Below are 25,752 nucleotides of genomic sequence, written 5' to 3' on the forward strand. Positions count from 1 at the left end.
AGGAGACTTAACTGTAAATACAAATAGCAGATCCATTCCATTACAGCTGTGCCATTGTAGGTATGAACTACAACTTTCTCCATGAAGTTAACCCCTGTGCGGCCTCCGGGACGGACATCCAGCAAAAAATCCTATCTCCATTAGCATAACAAAATGTAATAATTGTTTTTTTTTCATTTTTTTTTTAAATTATATTGTTTTATAGATACACCTCTCCTGAATCGAACCACGTTGTCCGATTTCAAAAAGGCTTTACAGCAAAAGCAAAACATTAGATTATGTTAGAGGAGTATATCGTAAAAGTAGCCACATAGCCATTTTCCGACCAACCACATGCATCACAAATAACCAAAAAACAGCTAAATGCAGCACTAACCTTTGACAATCTTCATCAGATGACACACCTAGGACATCATGTTACAAAGTACATGCATTCTTTTGTTCGATAAAGTTCATATTTATATATAAAAACAGCATTTTACATCGGTGCGTAACGTTGACTAACTATTTTCCCTCAAATGCATCCGATGAAACAGCGCTACAATTTACTAAATTACTATTCGAAAACATTTTTAAAATGTAATATTGTCATTCTAAGATTTATAGATGAATATCTCTTGAAAGCACCTGTAATGCCAGATTTAAAAATAACTTTACTGGGTAATCACACTTTGCGATAAAAGGGGATGCGATACTCAGAATAATAGGCTAGCAATAGCAATAGGCTAGCCATCTTGGAACAATCGCATATCTAGTCTTGTATACTATTGTCAATAATCCCTTACCTTTGATTATCTTCATCCTTAGGCACTTCCAGGAATCCCAGGTCCACAACAAATGTATTTTCGTTCGAAAAAGTTCATCCTTTATGTTCCATTAGCTTGTTGTTGTTAGCGCGTTCTGAAGGCTGCACCAAAAGTTCCGACGTGCGCGGGGCTACTCTTTCAACAAAATGCATTTTTTTCTTATTTAGGTTCATTCAAACATGTCAAACGTTGTATAACATAAATCTTTAGGGCCTTTTTCAACCAGAACTCCAATAAGATTCAAGGGGGACGATTGCATTGTCTTTATAAACGCTTCGAAAGGGGAGGGTAACCAGAAGCGCCGGCGTCATAATGGTGATGGCCCTCTCCGTGTGACCACGTTCCACAGCGTGTCATTCTGTCAGTTTTCACAGTAGGAGACTCAAATCACTTTGTAAAGACTGGGGACATCTAGTGGAAGCAATATGAAGTGCTCAATGAACCATAGCTCACGGTGTGATTAATAGGCAACGTGATGATGTTGAGTTCGCAATTCAGAATTCCACTTCCTGTTTCCATCTGTCTCGGGGTTTTGACTGCCATATGAGTTCTGTTATACTCACAGACACCATTCAAACAGTTTTAGAAACGTTAGGGTGTTTTCTATCCACAAGTATTCATTATATGCATATCCTAGCTTCTGAGTTTGAGTAGTAGGCCGTTTAAAATGGGCACAATTTTTTTTCAAAATGCTAGGCGACCGTCAAGAGGTTAAACTCAGACATCTCAAAATTCACAAAGTCAAACACAAGACTGCGCATCTTACCCACTTGACACATCAAAGTAGCCCAAGAAACGTTCCTGAATAAAGCCCTGATCATCCACATACCTGATGATAACTGACAACTGCAAGCAGACTGGTGGCACCATAGGTCCCAGAGCAGTCAGACTGGTGGCACCATAGGTCCCAGAGCAGTCAGACTGGTGGCACCATAGGTCCCAGAGCAGTCAGACTGGTGGCACCATAGGTCCCAGAGCGGTCAGACTGGTGGCACCATAGGTCCCAGAGCAGTCAGACTGGTGGCACCATAGGTCCCAGAGCAGTCAGACTGGTGGCACCATAGGTCCCAGAGCAGTCAGACTGGTGGCACCATAGGTCCCAGAGCAGTCAGACTGGTGGCACCATAGGTCCCAGAGCGGTCAGACTGGTGGCACCTTAGGTCCCAGAGCAGTCAGACTGGTAGCACCATAGGTCCCAGAGCAGTCAGACTGGTGGCACCATAGGTCCCAGAGCAGTCAGACTGGTAGCACCATAGGTCCCAGAGCAGTCAGACTGGTGGCACCATAGGTCCCAGAGCAGTCAGACTGGTGGCACCATAGGTCCCAGAGCGGTCAGACTGGTGGCACCATAGGTCCCAGAGCAGTCAGACTGGTGGCACCACAGGTCCCAGAGCAGTCAGACTGGTGGCACCATAGGTCCCAGAGCAGTCAGACTGGTGGCACCATAGGTCCCAGAGCGGTCAGACTGGTGGCACCATAGGTCCCAGAGCGGTCAGACTGGTGGCACCATAGGTCCCAGAGCAGTCAGACTGGTGGCACCATAGGTCCCAGAGCAGTCAGACTGGTGGCACCATAGGTCCCAGAGCAGTCAGACTGGTGGCACCATAGGTCCCAGAGCGGTCAGACTGGTGGCACCATAGGTCCCAGAGCGGTCAGACTGGTGGCACCACAGGTCCCAGAGCAGTCAGACTGGTGGCACCATAGGTCCCAGAGCAGTCAGACTGGTAGCACCATAGGTCCCAGAGCAGTCAGACTGGTGGCACCATAGGTCCCAGAGCAGTCAGACTGGTGGCACCATAGGTCCCAGAGCGGTCAGACTGGTGGCACCATAGGTCCCAGAGCGGTCAGACTGGTGGCACCATAGGTCCCAGAGCAGTCAGACTGGTGGCACCATAGGTCCCAGAGCAGTCAGACTGGTGGCACCATAGGTCCCAGAGCAGTCAGACTGGTGGCACCATAGGTCCCAGAGCAGTCAGACTGGTAGCACCATAGGTCCCAGAGCAGTCAGACTGGTGGCACCATAGGTCCCAGAGCAGTCAGACTGGTGGCACCATAGGTCCCAGAGCGGTCAGACTGGTGGCACCATAGGTCCCAGAGCGGTCAGACTGGTGGCACCACAGGTCCCAGAGCAGTCAGACTGGTGGCACCATAGGTCCCAGAGCAGTCAGACTGGTGGCACCATAGGTCCCAGAGCGGTCAGACTGGTGGCACCATAGGTCCCAGAGCGGTCAGACTGGTGGCACCATAGGTCCCAGAGCAGTCAGACTGGTGGCACCATAGGTCCCAGAGCAGTCAGACTGGTGGCACCATAGGTCCCAGAGCAGTCAGACTGGTGGCACCATAGGTCCCAGAGCGGTCAGACTGGTGGCACCATAGGTCCCAGAGCAGTCAGACTGGTGGCACCATAGGTCCCAGAGCGGTCAGACTGGTGGCACCATAGGTCCCAGAGCGGTCAGACTGGTGGCACCATAGGTCCCAGAGCGGTCAGACTGGTAGCACCATAGGTCCCAGAGCAGTCAGACTGGTGGCACCATAGGTCCCAGAGCAGTCAGACTGGTAGCACCATAGGTCCCAGAGCGGTGGGGAAATTTTTACCCCCTGAAGTCCAGAGTTTTTCCTTATCTGTTAATCTAACCAGGAAAACGCTGGACCCTATAAGGTATGACAGTGATTCATCAGTTTTAAAAAGGTTTATGATAGGACCAGTTTTTCCAAATCAGGTCACATGGTTTTAAAAAACTCCTGAGAAAACTCCTGGCCCTGGGGGGGATGAAAACCCTGTCAAACTGCAGAAACCTTATACTTGCTCATATGAATGATATTTAGACTAGACTAGGATGGGGATTTCTACTACCCAGACACAGATAAACTGATAGACAATAGAACTCACAGGGCTCAGCTTGCTTTATGCATGTTTGCATCATGCAGGCCTATGCAGCTGTAGGCCTTACAAAATATTTACTCACATCTGTCATCGCTATTATGTGGATTGATTAATTCCAGTTAATCATTTTTTATTAAAAACGTATAGGCAGCATAGCCAGCCCAATTTTGAATATAAACTAAATTTGATCACATTCACATTTTCTCCTGACACACAGATGGACTATAAATACATAGCGCTACCATTAGTTACCCTGACCAGATGGACTATAAATACATAGCGTTACCAATTAGTTACCCTGACCAGATGGACTATAAATACATAACGTTACCAATTAGTTACCCTGACCAGATGGACTATAAATACATAGCGTTACCAATTAGTTTACCCTGACCAGATGGACTATAAATACATAACGTTACCAATTAGTTTACCCTGACCAGATGGACTATAAATACATAGCGTTACCAATTAGTTACCTTGACCAGATGGACTATAAATACATAATGTTACCATTAGTTACCCTGACCAGATGGACTATAAATACATAACGTTACCATTAGTTTACCCTGACCAGATGGACTATAAATACATAACGTTACCATTAGTTACCCTGACCAGATGGACTATAAATACATAACGTTACCATTAGTTACCCTGACCAGATGGACTATAAATACATAACGTTACCAATTAGTTTACCCTGACCAGATGGACTATAAATACATAGCGTTACCAATTAGTTACCTTGACCAGATGGACTATAAATACATAGCGTTACCATTAGTTACCCTGACCAGATGGACTATAAATACATAACGTTACCAATTAGTTTACCCTGACCAGATGGACTATAAATACATAACGTTACCATTAGTTACCCTGACCAGATGGACTATAAATACATAACGTTACCATTAGTTTACCCTGACCAGATGGACTATAAATACATAGCGTTACCATTAGTTACCCTGACCAGATGGACTATAAATACATAGCGTTACCAATTAGTTTACCCTGACCAGATGGACTATAAATACATAACGTTACCATTAGTTACCCTGACCAGATGGACTATAAATACATAGCGTTACCAATTAGTTACCCTGACCAGATGGACTATAAATACATAGCGTTACCAATTAGTTACCCTGACCAGATGGACTATAAATACATAACGTTACCATTAGTTACCCTGACCAGATGGACTATAAATACATAGCGCTACCATTAGTTACCCTGACCAGATGGACTATAAATACATAGCGTTACCATTAGTTTACCCTGACCAGATGGACTATAAATACATAGCGTTACCATTAGTTTACCCTGACCAGATGGACTATAAATACATAACGTTACCAATTAGTTTACCCTGACCAGATGGACTATAAATACATAACGTTACCAATTAGTTACCCTGACCAGATGGACTATAAATACATAGCGTTACCATTAGTTACCCTGACCAGATGGACTATAAATACATAACGTTACCAATTAGTTACCCTGACCAGATGGACAGGGCACATAGTCTGTATGCAGCTGCTCTTATCAGTAACCTACAGTTGATCAGACTGAAAAATAGTCTAGTTTTCATCCCATACCGCATGTCAGATTTCTAATGTTTAGGTGTAGCCTAGGCTGCTGCAACATTTATGTAATGAGTTTTTGCTTGTGTCTGTCCGGAGGGATTGTGTTCTTTGCTAAATAAATACCAGAGGAAAGTGGAAAGCCTACCTGAGCGCGAGCGGAAAAAATGCGCTGCGTCAACCTCTCTCTTTAATCTAACTTTTAATGGATGATCTGATGGAAGCTATCAAATCATTCTGAATTGATTTTGACATCCCAGAAAAGACAGTCGAAAGTTCCATATGTTCAGCAAGTAAAGCATCGTAACATGCAATTACCTCTGCAAGCTCCTTGTAGTTGCCCTTGTTAGTGGAACTTTCCCTCTCGTTGTGTCCTCTAAAGCCAATTCTTGCTTGCCCAAAAACGCAGTGGTGTTGATAAGCCGCTTGAGAACATCCCTGTTTCTTCTTTCTTTCTCGTTGTGTTGCGCAGTTTGAATACGCAGACCTTTGTCATGATCGATGATGCTTTTTCCCTAGAAGCTTGAATTTGATGTGGGCTCCCTGATTTTGTTTTTCCGTTTAGCTGAATGATCGATGTTCTTCAGGTCACTGTACCCCCCTTTTGCCCGAGGCTCAGACCTTCCAAAAAGCAGGCAAGGCCAGCATTACAGGTGGCTTGATGAAAGGCTTCCTGTTAACCAGCCATACTGTTGATAACAATTGGTGTTGAAGCCCTAAACTTTTCATCCTTTTTCATGAAACTGATCTCAGGCAGAGGTCGACCCTCAGTTTTAATTTGCACCTTTTCCGCGTACCCCAGAGAATGAAAGGGGTTCTTCAACAAAAAGTCAACAACATTTACGGTAACATTGGTGGCGAAAACTGCGCACTTGAGCTGGTAGCTAGCTAGCTAGCTACTGCTACTTGCTACTGAAGTTAGCAAGGCAAAGTGCAATTTATTTCAATAACTGGACACAATAATCTACCTCCTCCGTCTCCTGTAATTTGAGGAAACTCATTTGAATAATATAATATTTAAAAAAAATGCTCAGCTATCACTTCTCAGTCTCCATCCAATAATCTCACCAAGCTTCTCAACACGTTGAACCCCCCATTATGCTCTGCGGCGCAACCCCAATACAAACACACTACATTTATTCTCTGATCCTAATCCTATGATTGGATGGACAACTTGTCAGTTCATACTGCAAAGCTTTGATTGGTTGGAGGTTGTCCTCTGGAAGTGGTCATAATTATCATGTATGTCTATGGAAGGGGGTGAGGCCTTACAAGCATCCTAGGTTTTGTATTGAAGTCAATGTACCCAGAGGAGGACACAAGCTAGCTGTCCTCCGGCTACACCATGGTGCTACCCCAGAGAGTGCTGTTGAAGTTACTATAGACCTTCATTTTAAAACAGTTAAAACAGAGTTTTAATAAATTATTTGGTGACATATGAATATATTTAGTCTAGTTGTATCTAAACAGGATAACTTTTTCAATGTTTAAAAATATTTTTTTATGAAATTTCACTGAGGAGGATGGTCCTCCCCTTCCTCCTCTGAGGAGCCTCCACTGACTGATACTGTCTCTGCCTCTGTCACACGCTCCCCCCTCTGCTGGCCTATTACAATATTACTGATACTGTCTCTACCTCGCCGTCCAACCAAGGTGCAAGACGTTACTGGATCTGTCAAATATATGGAAACCACATATTGAATCTCTCAAGATATCAACCCGATATTGAAATAGGGGCCTCATAGAAGGTGTTCCTCCACTTCTGTGAATGTGTTAGGCCATGATAGTAGTGTATAGGCCTATAGGGGAGAGCTGTTTGTATTGTGCAGAGGTCTACAGGGGAGAGCATTTATTTTGTATGGGCAGACCCCTATAGGGGAGTGTAGTATTATCTTTACATTTTCAGCATGGGCCTGAACCTGTTTGTGTATAGACCCAGTTGGTAGTAACATGGGCCAGACAGAGGCTGTCATAAACAAACACCTCCTGCTTCCTGTGTGCACATGATGTTATGATCTCACTTCAACTGAACCTGTGTAGTCACTGGTCAGGACTCAGACTAGCTCTCTCCCTCTCTCTCCCTAAACCGCCACACGTCCTGATTTTCCTCGTTTCTCTCTCTCTCTCTCTCTCTCTACAGTACATACTAATACACCTAATACTCATCTCTTTTCATTCTGTGTTTCCATCTCTTTGTTTTGACCACTGGGGAGGTCCAGGGGACTGAGGCGCTGGTGTAGAGTGGCCTTGGGCAGGCAGAGAGGGAGCAGGGAGGAGGGAGGACTGGAGCTATAGCTGGAACAGGGGTGGGGTAGAGAGGGGAGGCGATGGGGCAGTGGGTTGGTGGAACAGACGGTCCTGGTATTATGGAGACGTCGGAACTCATAATGTTGACTAATGGTTTGTTAAGAAAGTGAAAATGGGTCCCTGGGAGTTTGCATGTAATTTTCCTGATTGGCTTTTAACACAGGGCTGAGTGCTGGGCGAGAGAGGTGGGAAGGGGAGGGGAGGCGATTTATGTCGATGTGTGTGTGTGTGTGTGTGTGTGTGTGTGTGTGTGTGTGTGTGTGTGTGTGTGTGTGTGTGTGTGTGTGTGTGTGTGTGTGTGTGTGTGTGTGTGTGTGTGTGTGTGTGTGTGTGTGTGTGTGTGGTGCCGCACCGCAGGAGCAGCTGTGTTCGGGCTCACACACCTCATCTGTCTCTGGGCTGCCCTGGCTAATGGAGAGCCCATCCCCCACAGGCCCAGATCAAAGCCTGGGGCCGGAGTGCACTGTCTGGGGGCCTGGGGGAGAGGAACCTGGGGTTAGAGTGCACTGTCTGGGGGCCTGGGGAGAGGGACCTGGGGTTAGAGTGCACTGTCTGGAGGTCTGGGGAGAGGGACCTGGGGTTAGAGTACACTGTCTGGGGGCCTGGGGAGAGGGACCTGGGGTTAGAGTGCACTGTCTGGGGGTCTGGGGAGAGGGACCTGGGGTTAGAGTGCACTGTCTGGGGGTCTGGGGAGAGGGACCTGGGGTTAGAATACACTGTCTGGGGGTCTGGGGAGAGGGACCTGGGGTTAGAATACACTGTCTGGGGGTCTGGGGAGAGGGACCTGGGGTTAGAATACACTGTCTGGGGGCTGGGGAGAGGGACCTGGGGTTAGAATACACTGTCTGGGGGTCTGGGGAGAGGGACCTGGGGTTAGAATACACTGTCTGGGGGTCTGGGGAGAGGGACCTGGGGTTAGAATACACTGTCTGGGGGTCTGGGGAGAGGGACCTGGGGTTAGAATACACTGTCTGGGGGTCTGGGGAGAGGGACCTGGGGTTAGAATACACTGTCTGGGGGTCTGGGGAGAGGGACCTGGGGTTAGAATACACTGTCTGGGGGTCTGGGGAGAGGGACCTGGGGTTAGAATACACTGTCTGGGGGTCTGGGGAGAGGGACCTGGGGTTAGAGTGCACTGTCTGGGGGTCTGGGGAGAGGGACCTGGGGTTAGAATACACTGTCTGGGGGTCTGGGAAGAGGGACCTGGGGTTAGAATACACTGTCTGGGGGTCTGGGGAGAGGGACCTGGGGTTAGAATACACTGTCTGGGGCCTGGGGGAGAGGGACCTGGGGTTAGAATACACTGTCTGGGGGTCTGGGAAGAGGGACCTGGGGTTAGAGTTTGAGTCTGTGGGGTGGAAGTGAGAGAATCTTAGGGCAGGTGTACCCTAACAGGCCAAGGGCGAGTGTCGAGAGGGCTTGAATACAGGCTTTCCAAGAGATGAGAATTAAAAATGTGTTTTTAATTGACCTACCTGGTAAAAGAAAGGTTAAGTAAAATTGAAAAATGGGTAGTGAAAAGAAGTGATGAGTGAAAATAAGAGGGGTTTGGAAATGGGGTTGATGAGTATGGACTTAGAGGGGTACAGTAGCTATAGAGAGGGGTTTGGAGTTGGGGTTGATGAGTATGGACTTAGAGGGGTACAGTAGCTATAGAGAGGGGCCAATGGGGAAAGGGAGGTGTGGGGAAAAGGGAAAGGCAGATGTCCAGATGGAGGGAGGAGTGGAGGGGTGGAGGAGTGGAGGGGTGGAGGAGTGGAGGGGTGGAGGGGTGGAGGAGTGGAGGAGTGGAGGGGTGGAGGGGTGGAGGAGTGGAGGAGTTGAGGGGTGGAGGAGTGGAGGGGTGGAGGAGTGGAGGGGTTGAGGAGTGGAGGGGTGGAGGAGTGGAGGATAGAGAGACCCAGCAGAGCCATTTCAGTTCCCCTCACAGTGAGAGCTGCATTCCTCACTTCTCCTCTCCACTCCTTCACCAAGCTGCCCAGATGTCAAATTCTCCCCCTCTCTCCTTCTCCCCCTCTCCATCTCCCCCTCTCTCCATCCCCCCTCTCCATCTCTTCTTCTCCCCCTTCTCCATCTCTCCCTCTGCTCCCCTGAGAGCCATAAAAACATGATACTACACAGCAGTGGTCTTTCAGAGTGGAAAACAGGCAGAAAATGAAAAGAACAAGAGGGAGGAAGAAAAAGACAGGGACGGTGGTATTGTACTTTTCTTTCTCACCTCCCGAATGTTTTCCACCATGTGAAGAATTCTCCTTTTTCTGAATCCTGTCTCTGTAAGATGTGATAATGCGTACACAGGGGTTTAAGATACCAACTCCACTCCCTGACAACAAGCATGTTCTTTTACTTCCCTCTCATCCTTTCTCATCCCTCGTTCTCTCTGCCTGTTGGTCCGTCGTGAGACTTCACCAAGCGCAGTTAAAAATAAAGAATAAAGTAAACAAACAGAATCCTACAGAGGGAAGACAAGGTCATCTATAGTTTACCTCTACACTGACACGCTGACTGCTCTGGAGGCAGGGGAGAGAACTTTGCAGATCAATAGTCTCCTCATCCATGCCTGGATGGTGTAATCAGGGGGCTGTGTGGGTGTGTGAGAGAGGGAGAGAGAGAGATGAGACGTAGAGGCTCCCTCTTTTCCTCCTCCCCTCCCTCTTTCCCTCTCTCCTCTCTTCCCTCCTGTCCTCCTAGTTGGCTCTCAGCTGTCAGACAGGCCTGTGATGATCAGGAAGAGATTCAATCACATACCAGTCTCTTAGCTCTCCCTTTCCTTTCCACTCCTTTCTCTTTCCTCTTCCGCCCGTTCTTGATCTCGTTCAGACATGGCCTTGCTGTCCCTGTGGTGAGCTGTCTGGCTGGTTAGTTGTGTTCCAGACAGAAATCATCTATGGGATATTGTTTACTGCTTTGTTAACTTGTCATGGAACAAACATATTCTGGAAGCATAAGTCTAGTAGTCCCATAAGCAGTAGGTCTTACCTGTCCCACCCCTGAGAGGTAGCGTACTGTACGTCAGTCTGCCACTCTATTACAGATAACAGACAACCCTCCAAACCACCCCAAATACACTGTCACTTGCTGTGATATAAAAATCTGTCCTTAACTAAGACTCTAAACCTCTCCACCACCCAAAATACTCAGCCTCAGGTTGGACTTGACTTCCTGCTATTCTGATTAGTTTATTTACACTACAATAAATACACCCCTCTATGGGAGTCTCTATGGCAGGACCAAGCTGGTTTCCTGTCCGGTGTTGGCGTGTATCCCCTAGGCTGTGTGTGATCAGGTGCTATGGTCCCAGTTGTCCTATGGTTTGTTTTCTGACTCACAAACATACACATACATGCGTACATACATGCACGCGCGCACACACGCACGCACCTATTCATGCCATTATTCCGAATGGCTCCAACACACACACCCATAATTGTTTAGTATGAGTCAGGGTTGTTGTTGATGTGACCTAAGTTGGTCTGACCTACAGTAACCTGACCCTGCCTCATGGGGAGGAGGTGGACTTGTTGATTTGGATGTTGATTGGATATGACTGTAGCAACAGCTGCTTTGCCTGGTGTCAACTAAACACAATACAAAACAACATAATGTTGTTGACTCAGCAGATGTGGAGATTCTCCTGGTCTGGAGTTATTGACTGGTTGGTTTAGCAGACGACTGTCTGTCTGTACAGCCAGAGGAAACATGGTCAGGGTTAAGGACAGACTCGCAGACACAGTCCTCTCTACCTCACTCTCCTTCTACCTCACTCTTCCCTCTCTCCCTTCCTCTTCTACCTCTCCCTACTCCCTCTCTCCCTTCCTCTTCTCCCTTCCTCTTCTACCTCTCTCTACTCCCTCTCTCCCTTCCTCTTCTACCTCTCTCTTTCCTCCCTCTCGCCCTTCCTCTTCTACCTCTCCCTTCCTCTTCTACCTGTCTTTTCCCTCTCTCCCTTCCTCTTCTACCTCTCCCTTCCTCCTCTCCCTTACTGTTCTACCTCTCTCTACTCCCTCTCTCCCTTCCTCTTCTACCTCTCTCTTTCCTCCCTCTCGCCCTTCCTCTACTCCCTCTCCTCTCTCCCTTCCTCTACTACCTCTCCCTTCCTCTTCTACCTGTCTCTTCCCTCTCTCCCTTCCCCTTCTACCTCTCTCTACTCCCTCTTTCCCTTCCTCTTCTACCTCTCTCTTCCCTCTCTCCCTTCCTCCTCTCCCTTCCTCTTCTACCTCTCCCTTCCTCCTCTCCCTTACTGTTCTACCTCTCTCTACTCCCTCTCTCCCTTCCTCTTCTACCTCTCTCTTTCCTCCCTCTCGCCCTTCCTCTTCTACCTCTCCCTTCCTCTTCTACCTGTCTTTTCCCTCTCTCCCTTCCTCTTCTACCTCTCTCTTTCCTCTCTCCCACCTCTTCTACCTCTCTCTTCCCTCTCTCCCTTCCTCCTCTCCCTTCCTCTTCCACCTCTCTTCCCTCTCTCTCTTCCGCCTCTTCTACCTCTCTCTTCCCTCTCTCCCTTCCTCTTCTACCTGTCTCTTCCCTCTCTCCTGTCACTCAAATCTCCACAGAACAGTACCTCAAGCCATGCTTTTCGTCCTATAATTTATTGTTCACGGAACAGCATGAATTTTGATTGGTTTAGATAATGATTTGGTTTAGATTCTAATCCGATAAGACTGCAGTATTGTTGAAATTCTAGTATTTTATTAGAAAATAATGTAATTATACAAAAATCTATGCTTGTTTTGTTAATAATAATATTGTTAGAGATGTCTAAAACGTAAATGTTGAATCTATACATTACAGTTTCCTTTTTCTTTGTCTCAAAGCCCATTCAACATATACATGTTTGGAGCTAGATTGACGTAATGACCTAGAAACAGTGCAGGCAGTCATATTGGGAAATCATCACACTTAAATTGTGTGTGTGGCTTTCACTGGGAGAGCTTGTCGATAACACTCTGCAACAGTACAGGATTGTGGGTAGTCCCTTCTCTCCACTGGTATATCCTTCTGGGGAGACCCGTGGTGCATGTGTGTCAGAGTGTGTGTGTGTGTGTGTGTGTGTGTGTGTTTTTATGTGTCTGTGTGTGTGTGCATGGGGAAATGTGGTTTACAACCTCTGTTCTTTCTTTGCAGCATGTTATTTTATGAGCTTGTTTTCTCAATAATAACAGTTTCAGTCCCTGATGTGATTTGCAGAATCCAGCGTGCTTGTGGTGGAGGTGTACCTTTCTGGGCAGGCAGACAGAGTTGTGTATCAGCTGAGTGGAGGGAGGAAGTACTGTTATTTCCGTTCCAAGGCTGACCATGCAGCTCTTTGAGGGGACTGTGTCCCATGTAACCCCCCTCATCACAAGGAGATCAAGTATGGCTAGTGTGCCAAACGGCTAACCATGCATGTCCTTTCTCTCCCTCTCCCCCTCCCTCTCCCCCTCCACCTCCACCCTCTTCCAGGCCAGCCAACCTGCTTCTGGACAGGAGTAGTTCTGAGGTGGTTCCATCGTTGGACACCATGGGGGATTGGCTGGACAGCGTGAGGACTCTGCCCTGTAAGGAGGCCTTCTCTGGGGTCAGCTACAGCTCCTGTGACACCCTGCCCAAGACCTCCGCAGAGTAAGACTTCTTCTTATGACGCTCTGTAGTAACACTCAGACTCACGCTTACAGGACTCACTGAAGACTCGCTGAGGAACCAATGGTCCAGTGAAATGTACCTTTTTTTGGCTTGTCCAGCCAGTAGCAAAATGCAAGTTGTTGTATAATATGATTTAACTTTGTATATAAAAAATAATATTTGACAAAATATGGGAATACCCTGAATTTTTTCTGTGAGTGCAACAGGGAGCGAGGCCCTAACAGTGATTTAAAGAGCTCAGGCAAGACACTTAAAACAGGACGTTTCCCTGAGAAAGTCTCTCATGCCACAGCAACCCAGATTTAATACAGCTCACACCCACCCACACTGAGACCCCAAAATGTTAACAATCTGCCTCCATTACTCAGGGCACCACTGTGGGTCTAATCTGTTAACCATGGATAGCAGCGTTTGATTGTAATCTGTAATGACAGAGCTTTAGCCATGCTACGCAGAGATCAACCATACCGAGAGAGAGGAGAGAGACATCTTGTAAAATCTAAACTCTAGTTCTGACAGGATCTACAGGCTGTGAACAGCTTTAGTAGAGTGGATCTGGCAGGATCTATGATCACAGCCCCCAACTCATCGCAACCTCTCTCGCTCATAATAAACCGCTATTTGGGCTCACGACTCCATGTTGCTCATATAGGTTTCATGGGAAATGCAGTGATTTGGCCCGCTGGAGGCTTTCTCTCTCTGTCCCTTTCTTACTATCTAATTTCCATCTCTCATTTTCCTCTCGCCCTCAATCTCTTGCTCTCTTTCTCTCCCTATCCCTCCCTCCCTCCCTCCCTCCCTCCCTCTGCGGAGGATGTGGCCTTTGGGGACCTGCTGTTGTGTTAATTGATGAGGTATTTGACAGTGTAAATAATTTGACAGTTGTAATCAGGCTGATCAAAGCAGATGTCTGGGTGCTATGCTCTGGTCTCCCTAACACACTGGTCCCTTACACACAGTCACTACACACTACACACAGTCACTACTAACAAAAGGCCCAGGCAGTAATTACCACGTTGCCTTTTGTTCTGTTGTCAATATAAATAATGAAATGCAAATAGCGTACTAGAGTACCTCCTCACCCATGGCCTAGTTTAATTGCCTGAGAGAGAGCTTGATCTGTCCAACAGAACAATGCCTTATAAGGATCTCTCTCTCTCTCTCTCTCTCTCTCTCTCTCTCTCTCTCTCTCTCGTCTAGTATCAGCTGGTTTCTCTAATACTGTTGTAGCAGCATATTCTCTTACAGGAAGAGTTTTTTCTCAGGACAATTAATAAATGAATCAATTTCATCAATGAGAGCTTCCCTTAAACCAATCACTACAGAGGCACAAAAAGGCTTGTTTTGCAGACTCAGTAGAAATACCACATACAGTATTGATGGAATACATCACAGATTAACTGTATAGCCTACACATGGTTTCTGCTAACAGGATCATTCTGCAGCATCTCTGATTCTCCTCTCATGGATCATAACTGGATCAAAACAGGAATTGGATCATGTGTGTGTTTTAATCCTCCAAGGGTATACCTCTGACACACCCAGCCCTTGACCGTAGTATATCAGTCTATTGATTAGTAGTATCTTAATCCAGTCCTTCATATTCAGCAGGAGACCACCCCTGGCCCATGCTCTGACCTCTGTCTTCCAGACTAAACGAATCAAACTCTATACCACTCTTTAATCCACACATTATACTTTTAATGAATGGACAGAGATGTGGGTTCTGGAGGACGGGTGGTCCAGCCTAAGGCATCAGACTTCCTTCCCTCTGCCATTCTCTTCTCTGTCTCTCTGTTTCTCTGTCTCACTATCTATGATGGGAAACCTGATGAGTCAACTCTAACCACGTCTAGTAACACACAGCAGCAGGAATGAAGTCTCTGTATGCTCTCAAAGTGAAGAGCCTCTTCAGAGTTCTAGATGAGACAGGCCTTTCTGTCTGAGTGGCAGTTAGCTGCTCACTGTAAACACTACCACCATATCCATTATGGTTCTCATTGATCATGTGTCAGAGGAGGAATACAGCGGTCATGAGTTTGGGCCCTGGTCTACTTAAACATAACCACTGTTATCCATTTTATTGCATGAGTCATTCACTGTCTAGACTGTTTTCTATTTATGCGTCATACTTTATGTAATCATGTTTTATGTCGTTTATTTACTACATTTATTTCTTTATTTGTTTATTTGTAACATGCTGTTCAGGGTGTTAACGCTGTGTACCCATTGCCAGTATGGCTGTGTGACATCCATTAGCCTGAGAAACTTTATTCCCATTCCCTGGCCCTGCCTCCTGCCTGTCTGTACTGTAGAATCTGTCTGACGGAGGTCCACCACCACGTCACAGCAGCCACCTGCCCAGAGTGGGAGCCTTCAATGGGGATCACCACCCTCTAACCCCCTCTCCTCTCCATCCCCTACTCCAGAGACACCGGATGGTGGGTGGACCCCTGTGCACTGTCTGGCTGCCCTCCAAACTAGAACCCCATGCTTGCATCAAAATAACTTTATAAGGAGTTTTCATGTTTTGTGTTGTGTGCACCCTACAGACTAGCAGAGAACTGAAGCTCAGTGTAAAACCCAAGCTGTGTTAACTGAGCGGGTTTGAGCTGAGCTGTTTCTTTACTAATATGTGTCTATAACCACAGGAGCTGAGCTGAAGATGTCTTGTCCACTGATGTACCATAATATCGCACTGCTGTACCTAATATCACCATGCTGCTACATACAGTCCACTAGATGAAACATAACATACTTGTTTGAGTTGTGTGTCTTCATGAAATGCTGTGTGTAACCCATGCTGTGTGTGTTGTGACGAAGCTTGCTCTAACCATTTGATTTATTCTGCATTTATTATCCATCTATTTGTACCAGTGCTGCTCCCTCCCTTCCAGATATACACAAACCACTAAGCATGACCAAACACTGCCCAAGGCCACTCTCCTATCAGCTAACTAGACTCTGGCAGCCCACTGACCTTGTGATTGACAGGCCAGCGGATGTGGGAGGGGGGCAGCACTGACTGCAAGTCATTAATGTCACTGTGTGTCACATACTGAAGCACTTTCTCTCTCTCTCTCTCTCTCTCTCTCTCTCTCTCTCTCTCTCTCTCTCTCTCTCTCTCTCTCTCTCTCCCTCCTCCTTTCTCTCTGCAGGGACCTAAAGAAGGTTGGTGTGACGATCGTCGGCCCTCAGAAGAACATTGTGAGCAGCATCAAAGCGCTAGAGAGCCACAGTAAGAATGGCCCTGTCCCAGTCTAACCCAACCAAGCCACTAGAGATCCACAGATTGGCTGACTGGCTGCCCAGTCATTCCATTCTGAATGAAGCCCGTCTGGCCCCCGTTCCAATCTGAATGAAGCCATTCTGGACCCCGTTCCATTCTGAATGATGCCCGTCTGGGCCCCGTTCCATTCTGAATGAAGCCCCTCTGGGCCCCGTTGCATTCTAAATTAAGACCCTCTGGACCCCGTTCCATTCTGAATTAAGCCCTTCTGTGCCCCGTTCCATTCTGAATTAAAGCGTCTCCTTTTCAGTTCCTCCCTCCACTCCAGGGAGACCTCTGTGGACGTTTCAATGACGTTCATTCCACGAGGGAGCCCTCCCCTTTCGAGGTTTAGTGATAGGGAATGAAGGAGGGAGAGGACGGGCTCGTAGTACTTTGGATTAGAACAGCCCTCTGATCTCTGTAACATACAGGAGGAAGTCCCAAACTAAAGGGGGAAGTAGACATTAGAAAAGTGGTGCAGCGGAGGACAACAGCTCTGAAGTTTGATGATGTCACAGTGATATCATGCCCTTACCCTGAATCCAGGGCAAGCAGTCAGACCGACAGACTGACAGACCAACCCTTCGACACTCCGCACCATTGCTGAGATGCCTTACTGAGAACACAGGAAAGGGGAGATAACCTGGCCTTGGACCTTAAGGGTATTTGGATAAAGGGCTGGAGCTGGGATTGGAGAACCTGGGACAGCAGGACCCTGTGTGTGACTTATCATGGAAAGGGGCTTGTTGAGAACTGAGCCAGTAGTGATCTGATCCTGTGGATTTGACTGACAGTTTTTAAACTCTGGAGAGGAAAACTTTAAATACCTTGAGTAGAACAACGCAGACAGCAGCAGCAGCAATCCACATCAACCTGGAGCAGACGAAGCAGACCTGGAGACTCCTACCACTGAAGACCCCACTCTCTCTCACAGAGAAGGACTGATACCGCTCTGTGTGTCTTTGTGTCGTCTGTGTGTGTGTGTGTGTGTGTGTGTGTGTGTGTGTGTGTGTGTGTGTGTGTGTGTGTGTGTGTGTGTGTGTGTGTGTGTGTGTGTGTGTGTGTGTGTGTGTGTGTGTCTCTGTGTCTGTGTGTCTTTGTGTGTGTGTGTGTGTGTGTGTGTGTGTGTGTGTGTGTGTGTGTGTATGTGTGTGTGTGTCCATGTCTGTGTCCGTGTGTCCGTGCGCGTGTCCGTGTGCGTGTGTGTGTGTACCTATGTCCCTGCATGTGAGTGTGAAGGTATACTCAAGAGAAAATCAGCTTGAGAAGGAAGCCAAACCATTTGATGGGCACCCAGACTAGAATAAGCCATGTATCCCCTAGCTATAGACTAATGCCTGCAAACAGTCAATGTCAAACAGAGAGCAATAATCACAACAATCAGTTTATCAGTTTGATCAATCTGAATTCAGAAGTCTCAGACATGTACAGTTTGCTCTGATCGTAAACAGGACATACCAGACCATAGAACTGTAACTAACTACTACCTGTCTGCTTATCATACATACAGTTGAAGTCTTAAGTTTACATACACCTTAGCCAAATACATTTAAACTTTTTTTTTCCTGGCATTTAATCCTACTAAAAATTCCCTGTTTTAGGTCAGTTAAAACCTGTTATGGCTTGATCCCGTTAGCGGGATCGATATGACGACAGCCAGGGAAAGTGCAGGGCGGCAAATTCAAAACAACAAAAATCTCATAATTAAAATTCCTCAAACATACAAGTATTAAACAACATTTTAAAGCTTTACTTCTTGTTAATCCAGCCACAGTGTCTGATTTCAAAAAGGCTTTACAGCGAAAGCAAACCATATGATTATGTTAGGTCAGCGCCTACACACACAAAAACAGCCATTTTCCAGCCAAAGAGAGGAGTCACAAAAAGCAGAAATAGAGGGAAAATGATTCACTAACCTTTGATGATCTTCATCAGATGACACTCATATGACTTCATGTTACACAATACATGTATGTTTTGTTCGATAAAGTTCATATTTATATCCAAAAATCTCAGTTTACATTGGCGCGTTATGTTCAGTAATCTTTTGCCTCCAAAAACATCCGGTGATTTTGCAGAGAGCCACATCACTTTACAGAAATACTCATCATAAATGTTCAAGTGTTATACATGGAACTTTAGATAAACTTCTCCTTAATGCAACCGCTGTGTCAGATTTCAAAAAAGCTTTACCGAAAAAGCAATAATCTGAGTACGGCGCTCAGACACAAAAACATGCCATACAATAATATCCGCCATGTTGGAGTCAACAATAGTCAGAAATAGCATTATAAATATTCACTTACCATTGATGATCTTCATCAGAATACACTCCCAAGAATCCCAGGTCCACAATAAATGTTTGCTTTGTTCGATAAAGTCCATCCTTTATGTCCAAATACCTCCTTTTTGTTCGCGCCTTCAGTTCACAAATCCAAATTCAGGACGCGCATGTACGACGAAAACTCAAATATTTCCATTACAGTTCGTAGAAACATGTCAAACAATGTTTAGAATCAATCTTTAGGATGTTTTTATCGTAAATCCGCAATAAAGTTTCAACCAGAGAAATTCTTTGTCTTCAGAAATGCAATGGAACTGAGGTACCTCTCACGTGAGCACGCATGCCTGAGGCTCATGCCCTGCTGGCAGTGTTCAGACTCCAGTAGCTCTTATTCATTCCTACTTCACAGTAGAAGCCTAAAACAAGGTTCTAAAGACTGTTGACATCTAGTGGAAGCCTTAGGAAGTGCAACATGACCCCACAGACACTGTAGTTTGAATAGGGAATTAATTTAAGTCCTACAGACCACTTCCTGTTTGTTTTTTTTCTCAGGTTTTTGCCTGCCATATGAGTTCTGTTATACTCACAGACATCATTCAAATAGTTTTAGAAACTTCCGAGTGTTTTCTATCCAAATCTACTAATAATATGCATATCTTAGTTTCTGGGAGTGAGTAGCAGGCAGTTTACTCTGGGCACGTCAGTCATCCAAGCTACTCAATACTGCCACCATCCATAAGAAGTTAAGATTAACACTATTTTAAGAATGTGAAATGTCAGAATAATAGTAGAGAGAATTATTTATTTCAGCTTTTATTTCTTTCATCACATTCCCTATGGGTCAGAAGTTTACATGCACTCAATTAGTATTTAGTAGCATTGTCTTTAAATTGTTTAACTTGGGTCAAACGTTTTGGGTAGCCTTCCACAAGCTTCCCACAACAAGCTGGGTGAATTTTGGCCCATTCCTCCTGACAGAGCTAAGTCAGGTTTGTAGGCCTCCTTGCTCGCACACACTTTTTCAGTTCTGCCCACATATTTTCTATGGGATTGAGGTCAGGGCTTTGTGATGGCCACTCCAATACCTTGACTTTGTTGTCCTTAAGCCATTTTGCCACAACTTTGGAAGTATGCTTGGGGTCATTGTCCATTTGGAAGACCCATTTGTGACCAAGCTTAACTTCCTGACTGATGTCTTGAGATGTTGCTTCAATATATGCACATCATTTTCCTGCCTCATGATGCCATCTATTTTCTGAAGTGCACCAGTCCCTCCTGCAGCAAAGCACCCCCACAACATGATGCTGCCACCCCCGTGCTTCACGGTTGGGATGGTGTTCTTCGGCTTGCAAGCCTCCCCCTTTTTCCTCCAAACATGACGATGGTCATTATGGCCAAACAGTTCTATTTTTGTTTCATCAGACCAGAGAACATTTCTCCAAAAAGTACGATCTTTGTCCCCATGTGCAGTTGCAAACCGTAGTCTGGATTTTTATATGGCGGTTTTGAAGCAGTGGCTTCTTCCTTGCTGAGCGGCCTTTCAGATTATGTCAATATAGGACTCGTTTTACTGTGGATATAGATACTTTTGTACCTGTTCCCTCCAGCATCTTCACAAGGTCCTTTGCTGTTGTTCTGGGATTGATTTGCACTTTTCGCACCAAAGTACATTCATCTCTAGGAGACAGAACGCGTCTCCTTCCTGAGCTGTATGACGGCTGCGTGGTCCCATGGTGTTTATACTTGTGTACTATTGTTTATACAGATGAACGTGGTACCTTCAGGCATTTAGAATTTGCTCCCAAGGATGAACCAGACTTGTGGAGGTCTAAAGAATTTGTTCAGATGTCTTGGCTGATTTCTTCTTATTTTCCCATGATGTCAAGCAAAGAGGCACTGAGTTTGAAGGTAGGCCTTGAAATACATCCACAGGTACACCTCCAATTGACTCAAATGATGTCAATTAGCCTATCAGAAGCTTCTAAAGCCGTGACATAATTTTATGGAATTTTCCAAGCTGTTAATAGGTACAGTCAGTTTAGTGCATGTAAACTTCTGATTTCTGAATTGTGATACAGTGAATTATAAGTGAAATAATCTTCTCTGTAAACAATTGTTGGAAAAATGACTTGTGTCATGCACAAAGTAGATGTCCTAACCGACATTTGTGGAGTGGTTGAAAAACGATTTTTAATGACTCCAACGTAAGTGTATGTAAACTTCCAACTTCAACTGTAACTGTAACTAACTACCACCTGTCTGCTTATCATACAGTACTGTAACTATCTACCACCTGTCTGCTTATCATACAGAACTGTAACTAACTACCACCTGTCTGCTTATCATACAGAACTGTAACTAACTACCACCTGTCTGCTTATCATACAGAACTGTAACTAACTACCAACTGTCTGTTTATCATACAGAACTGTAACTAACTACCACCTGTCTGCTTATCATACAGAACTGTAACTAACTACCACCTGTCTGCTTATCATACAGTACTGTAACTATCTACCACCTGTCTGCTTATCATACAGAACTGTAACTAACTACCACCTGTCTGCTTATCATACAGTACTGTAACTAACTACCACCTGTCTGCTTATCATACAGAACTGTAACTAACTACCACCTGTCTGCTTATCATACAGACTGTAACTAACTACCACCTGTCTGCTTATCATACAGAACTGTAACTAACTACCACCTGTCTGCTTTTCAGAATTACTCTACCACCTGTTGCTTATCATACAGAACTGTAACTAACTACCACCTGTCTGCTTATCATACAGAACTGTAACTAACTACCACCTGTCTGCTTATCATACAGAACTGTAACTAACTACCACCTGTCTGCTTATCATACAGAACTGTAACTAACTACCACCTGTCTGCTTATCATACAGAACTGTAACTAACTACCACCTGTCTGCTTATCATACAGAACTGTAACTAACTACCACCTGTCTGCTTATCATACAGAACTGTAACTAACTACCACCTGTCTGCTTATCATACAGTAGGTGATGATGCATAACTCCAAGCTTCCTTGTTCCTAGTCCTAATGTGAAATCTCAGGATGTGTGTTATTCATTCAAACTGAAACAGGATAGAGAGAAAGGAGAGGGAGAGAGAGAGGTAGAAATAGAGAGAGCTGTAGAGATAATGAAAAAGATGGAGAGAGAGAGGTATTCCGCTCTGTAAGGTAGAAGATGAAAATGAACGACACTATCCCAGAGCTCTTCCAATGCTATCTTCTAACACTGGTGGGGATCTCACACCTCTCTAGATAAAGCGAGTGTCTGAGTGTACGTATTACATCGCTACAGTAGATAAGGATTCTCTCTGATCTGAACAGTGTATGTGTTGTGTGTGTTGTTTGTATGTGTGTGTGTCTGTGTGCGTGTGTGTGATAACACCTCCGTCCATCCCCTGCCCTCCCTTAGCTGCTGTTACGTGTTCTGTATGACATGTACATATGTAAAACAACTGTGTGACCATATCTACTAGCAGAACAGTCCCCTTCCATAGCCATCCCTTTGTACAAATGTTTCTATGTATAAAAGAATGAACAGAAATATCTGTGCAACATTTTAAAAAGACAAACATTCTTTGTATTATATTTCATGTTATTTTGTATTATATTTGTTTTTTTACATAAAAAAAGCAATTATAATAACCTATTATTTATTGTTAACATATACAGTGCGAAAGTGTAATGTTTTTTTGTAGCATACTGTAATCTATGACATGGTTGGTTCTGTGACAGCGTTTTCAGTGTGGAAGAGCAATACTGTTATGCACCCCATCCTTACTCTTTTTGCTTTTTTTAGATGACCGTGTGTGTGCGCCGGTACGTGTGTGTGCTTGTGTGTGTGGGCATGCGAGTGTGTGCGTACGACGTGCTTGCGTGCGTAAAAGCCTTGTCTACTAATGTAAAATGATTTGTAGTGGAAACATTTATATTTTTATAATAAACATTCTCAAAATATTTGCAAAAAAATGAATGTGGATAAAATTTCCCTATGGTCCTTTCTGGTGTTTCACAGGTTTGGTACAAAGGAACAAGGCACCAACTTTGCCCCAAAAAGCTAAACCTCTTTCTCTTCCTCTCCTTTTCCTCTGTGCCCCATCTCTACCAAACATCTGGTCTCCAGCTCTCCTCTCTAGTCCCCACAGAGCTTCTGTTGTCAATCCCTGTTCTTCTGCTCTGAATCAGGATCCATGTTCAGGGCCACTTCCAATAAGGCCTTTCATATACTTTAGAGCAGGCCTGGCGTAGTTAGCAGGTAGATTTATAGTGTGATTTTAATGCTGCTGATCTTAAAGGGTTGTAGAGCAGGGCAGTGTTAGGGGATGTCTGAGGGGCTGAGTGTGTGTGTGTGTGTGTGTGTGTGTGTGTGTGTGTGTGTGTGTGTGTGTGTGTGTGTGTGTGTGTGTGTGTGTGTGTGTGTGTGTGTGTGTGTGTGTGTGTGTGTGTGTGTGTGTGTGACTGATGGTCTCTGCTCTCCCCTGAAAGCCTGACGTTCTCCAGATGGCCTAGGGCAGATGTGAGGAGCGAGGGATAGATGGAGAAGAGGAGTGAGGGAGAGGGATAAAGGATAAGAAAGGGGGTGAGCAGGACAGTGTCCTTCAGTCAGGGAACGATGAACACAATATGTTAGACGTTGCTGCTCCAATTTGTTCTTTACTGTGATCTAAAACCCCTGAGCTCCTGGGAGCAAGAACTGACGGGACAGATGGAGGAGAGAAGCGACGGAGAAGAATGGAGAGAGAGTGAGATTAACCAGCAGCAGGAGGACAGGAGACAGGTGAGAGAGGGGTAAAGAGATAGGAGAAGGTGAAGGAGGAGAGAGAGAGAGATTAGGCAGTAGACAGGAGGACAGGACAGGAGAGGAGGCAGGTGTGTAGGAGGCAAGCAGGAAGGCAGGCAGGCAGGGAGTCTGTGTCCTGTTGTAACAGTGAAAGCCCAGTAGAACACAGTGTTATGCTAACACAGCCAGGCAGGGAGGTTAACAGGACCCGTTCATCACCCGTGTCCACACCATGTGCTGTTTAACGCTGCTCGCCTGGCAGCAGCTGGTCCAGAAAGCATGGTTCCACTTGGGGAAGAGTGATGAGGAGAAAGCATGTTTCTGCTTTGTAAAATGCCTTTTCCAATTACAACACTCTTGTCTCTATCATATTTTGAATTATGAAACCCAAACCCTCCTCTTGTCAAACTTAGAATCCCTCTCTTATCAACCCTTCCACCATACTTTTCTCTTCCTCCCCCTTCCCCCAACCCCTGTCATACACCCTCCTCCCAACTTTGGACCCTATGGCCTCTACCCTGTGGAGCAAACCGTATCTTCCCCTCCCCTCCAACCCTTCTACCATGGACCCCTACCTAATGCCAGGACACAAACCTTCTCTCCCTCCTTCCGTCCTTCCCTCCCATCCTGTTGGCCCTAGCCTTCACAGTAAAAAGTCTCCAACTGTGTGCAGCTGCAGTGCATGGCGTGACGCCATGTTGGAAAGGCATTGGCTCTGCCTTATACTGCTGCTGCATGCTGGGAGGATGTCATCCATACACACATGGCACACATTTTCGCAAAAGGTGCATTTGTACACAAACACATACATGCACACGCATTGCCACTGGGAAGATGTCATCCACATGGTCATATCCTGTAGGTCAGAGGTCAGTGATGAAGACCAGAATGTCAGGTATGAATCATCTCACCAGTGTTAGTTATTTATCTCTCGGTTCGTTCCTCTTCTTATGGGGAATGATAATAACTTTATCTTCAAAAGAATATGCTGAGAAATATTGAACGTATTCACACCCTTCACTCATGAGAGACGGACAGACAGACCACAACAGGGACAGACTGGCTGTAGACTGACAGATAAGGCCAAACAGAGAGTGGACACAGCCATACGCAGACAATGTTGCAGGATGGATGATACCTGTAGCCTACATGCTGGGTCTGGTCTGCAAAGAGTCTCTTCCCTGACTGACTCGTCCATCTCCTGGCATCCAGGGACAACTGTGTGTGTGTGTGTGTGTGTGTGTGTGTGTGTGTGTGTGTGTGTGTGTGTGTGTGTGTGTGTGTGTGTGTGTGTGTGTGTGTGTGTGTGTGTGTGTGTGTGTGTGTGTGTGTGTGTGTGTGCATGTGTGTGCGTGTGTAACCAGGTCGCAGTACTCTAGTGCCTGCTCTCCTTAGCTGTTTCCGTAACAAACGATGTGCCACAGACGGGAGTGAAATGATCATTACAAATGTGCCACCATGATATCTCTACTCCACTGGTGGTAACAATGAGACACATCAATATTGCTGGGTTCTCGCTTTCTTAGTTTAGTTTTACATGCAGGATTCTTCTGCCTGTCCTGGGTCAATTACTGCAGGACTGCATGGTGTTGAGCTGTGTTGTGCTCCTAAACATCTTGATAGTGTAACCCATCCAGTCATTACTGTGTAACCTTACACTAAATCACACCAATAGATCCCCAGCAGGCTGTTGTAATCTGTCCAGGACTGAGTGGACATGAAATGGTGTTTGTCTGGACTGGAGAGTGCTGACTGTAACTGTTACACTGATGTCTGATCGCTAATGAACACACACACACACACACGCACACACACACACACACACACAAATACATACATACACACAGCTGTCTCTCTGATGTCTGTCGCTAACACTGCTCTCTCTTGTTCCCTCTTTCACACTCCCTCGTTCACCCTGATAATTGATTTTAGATAAAGGATGAGTGATGTGGAGGGTCTGCTGGTGGAGTCATGTCACCATCCTCTCTTGTCTCTGTGGGGTTTACTGGTAGAGCTGACTGACTTATCCAGATACATTCCAGTTCTAATTCTAGATATAAGTTCCAAATCCAATTCCATTCAGATCTACATGAAGTGTCCAGTCGTCATGTTGTAAGAAAACACCAACACGTTCCTGTAATTTGTTGGTGGTTGCTGCCTTTAACCCCTCCT

General features: G+C 45.7%; 1 protein-coding gene and 1 long non-coding RNA gene across 3 annotated transcripts in view; one reads left to right on the forward strand and one right to left on the reverse strand.

Moving 5' to 3' along the window:
* The window catches only part of epha3 (eph receptor A3), a 140,064-nt gene extending 122,581 nt beyond the window's left edge, over nucleotides 1-17,483 (forward strand). The window contains exons 16-18 of one of the 2 annotated variants that reach the window (XM_045704677.1): nucleotides 13,029-13,187; nucleotides 15,524-15,649; nucleotides 16,367-17,483. In XM_045704677.1, the coding sequence (XP_045560633.1) occupies nucleotides 13,029-13,187; nucleotides 15,524-15,608 (244 nt within the window). In that variant the 3' untranslated portion in view covers nucleotides 15,609-15,649; nucleotides 16,367-17,483. The remainder of the gene's footprint in view (nucleotides 1-13,028; nucleotides 13,188-15,523; nucleotides 15,650-16,366) is intronic. The other variant, XM_045704676.1, reaches the window with a different exon arrangement.
* A 3,733-nt stretch (nucleotides 17,484-21,216) lies between these two features.
* On the reverse strand, nucleotides 21,217-21,632 carry LOC123729562 (uncharacterized). Its single transcript, XR_006761206.1, has 2 exons — nucleotides 21,540-21,632; nucleotides 21,217-21,246 (listed from the first exon to the last, which is right to left on the reverse strand). It is a non-coding gene; the product is annotated as an uncharacterized lncRNA (long non-coding RNA).
* Nucleotides 21,633-25,752: the final 4,120 nt, after the last annotated feature.

This window comes from Salmo salar, chromosome ssa21 (genome assembly GCF_905237065.1).
Source record: "Salmo salar chromosome ssa21, Ssal_v3.1, whole genome shotgun sequence".
In the NCBI taxonomy this organism is placed as follows: Eukaryota; Metazoa; Chordata; class Actinopteri; order Salmoniformes; family Salmonidae; genus Salmo; species Salmo salar.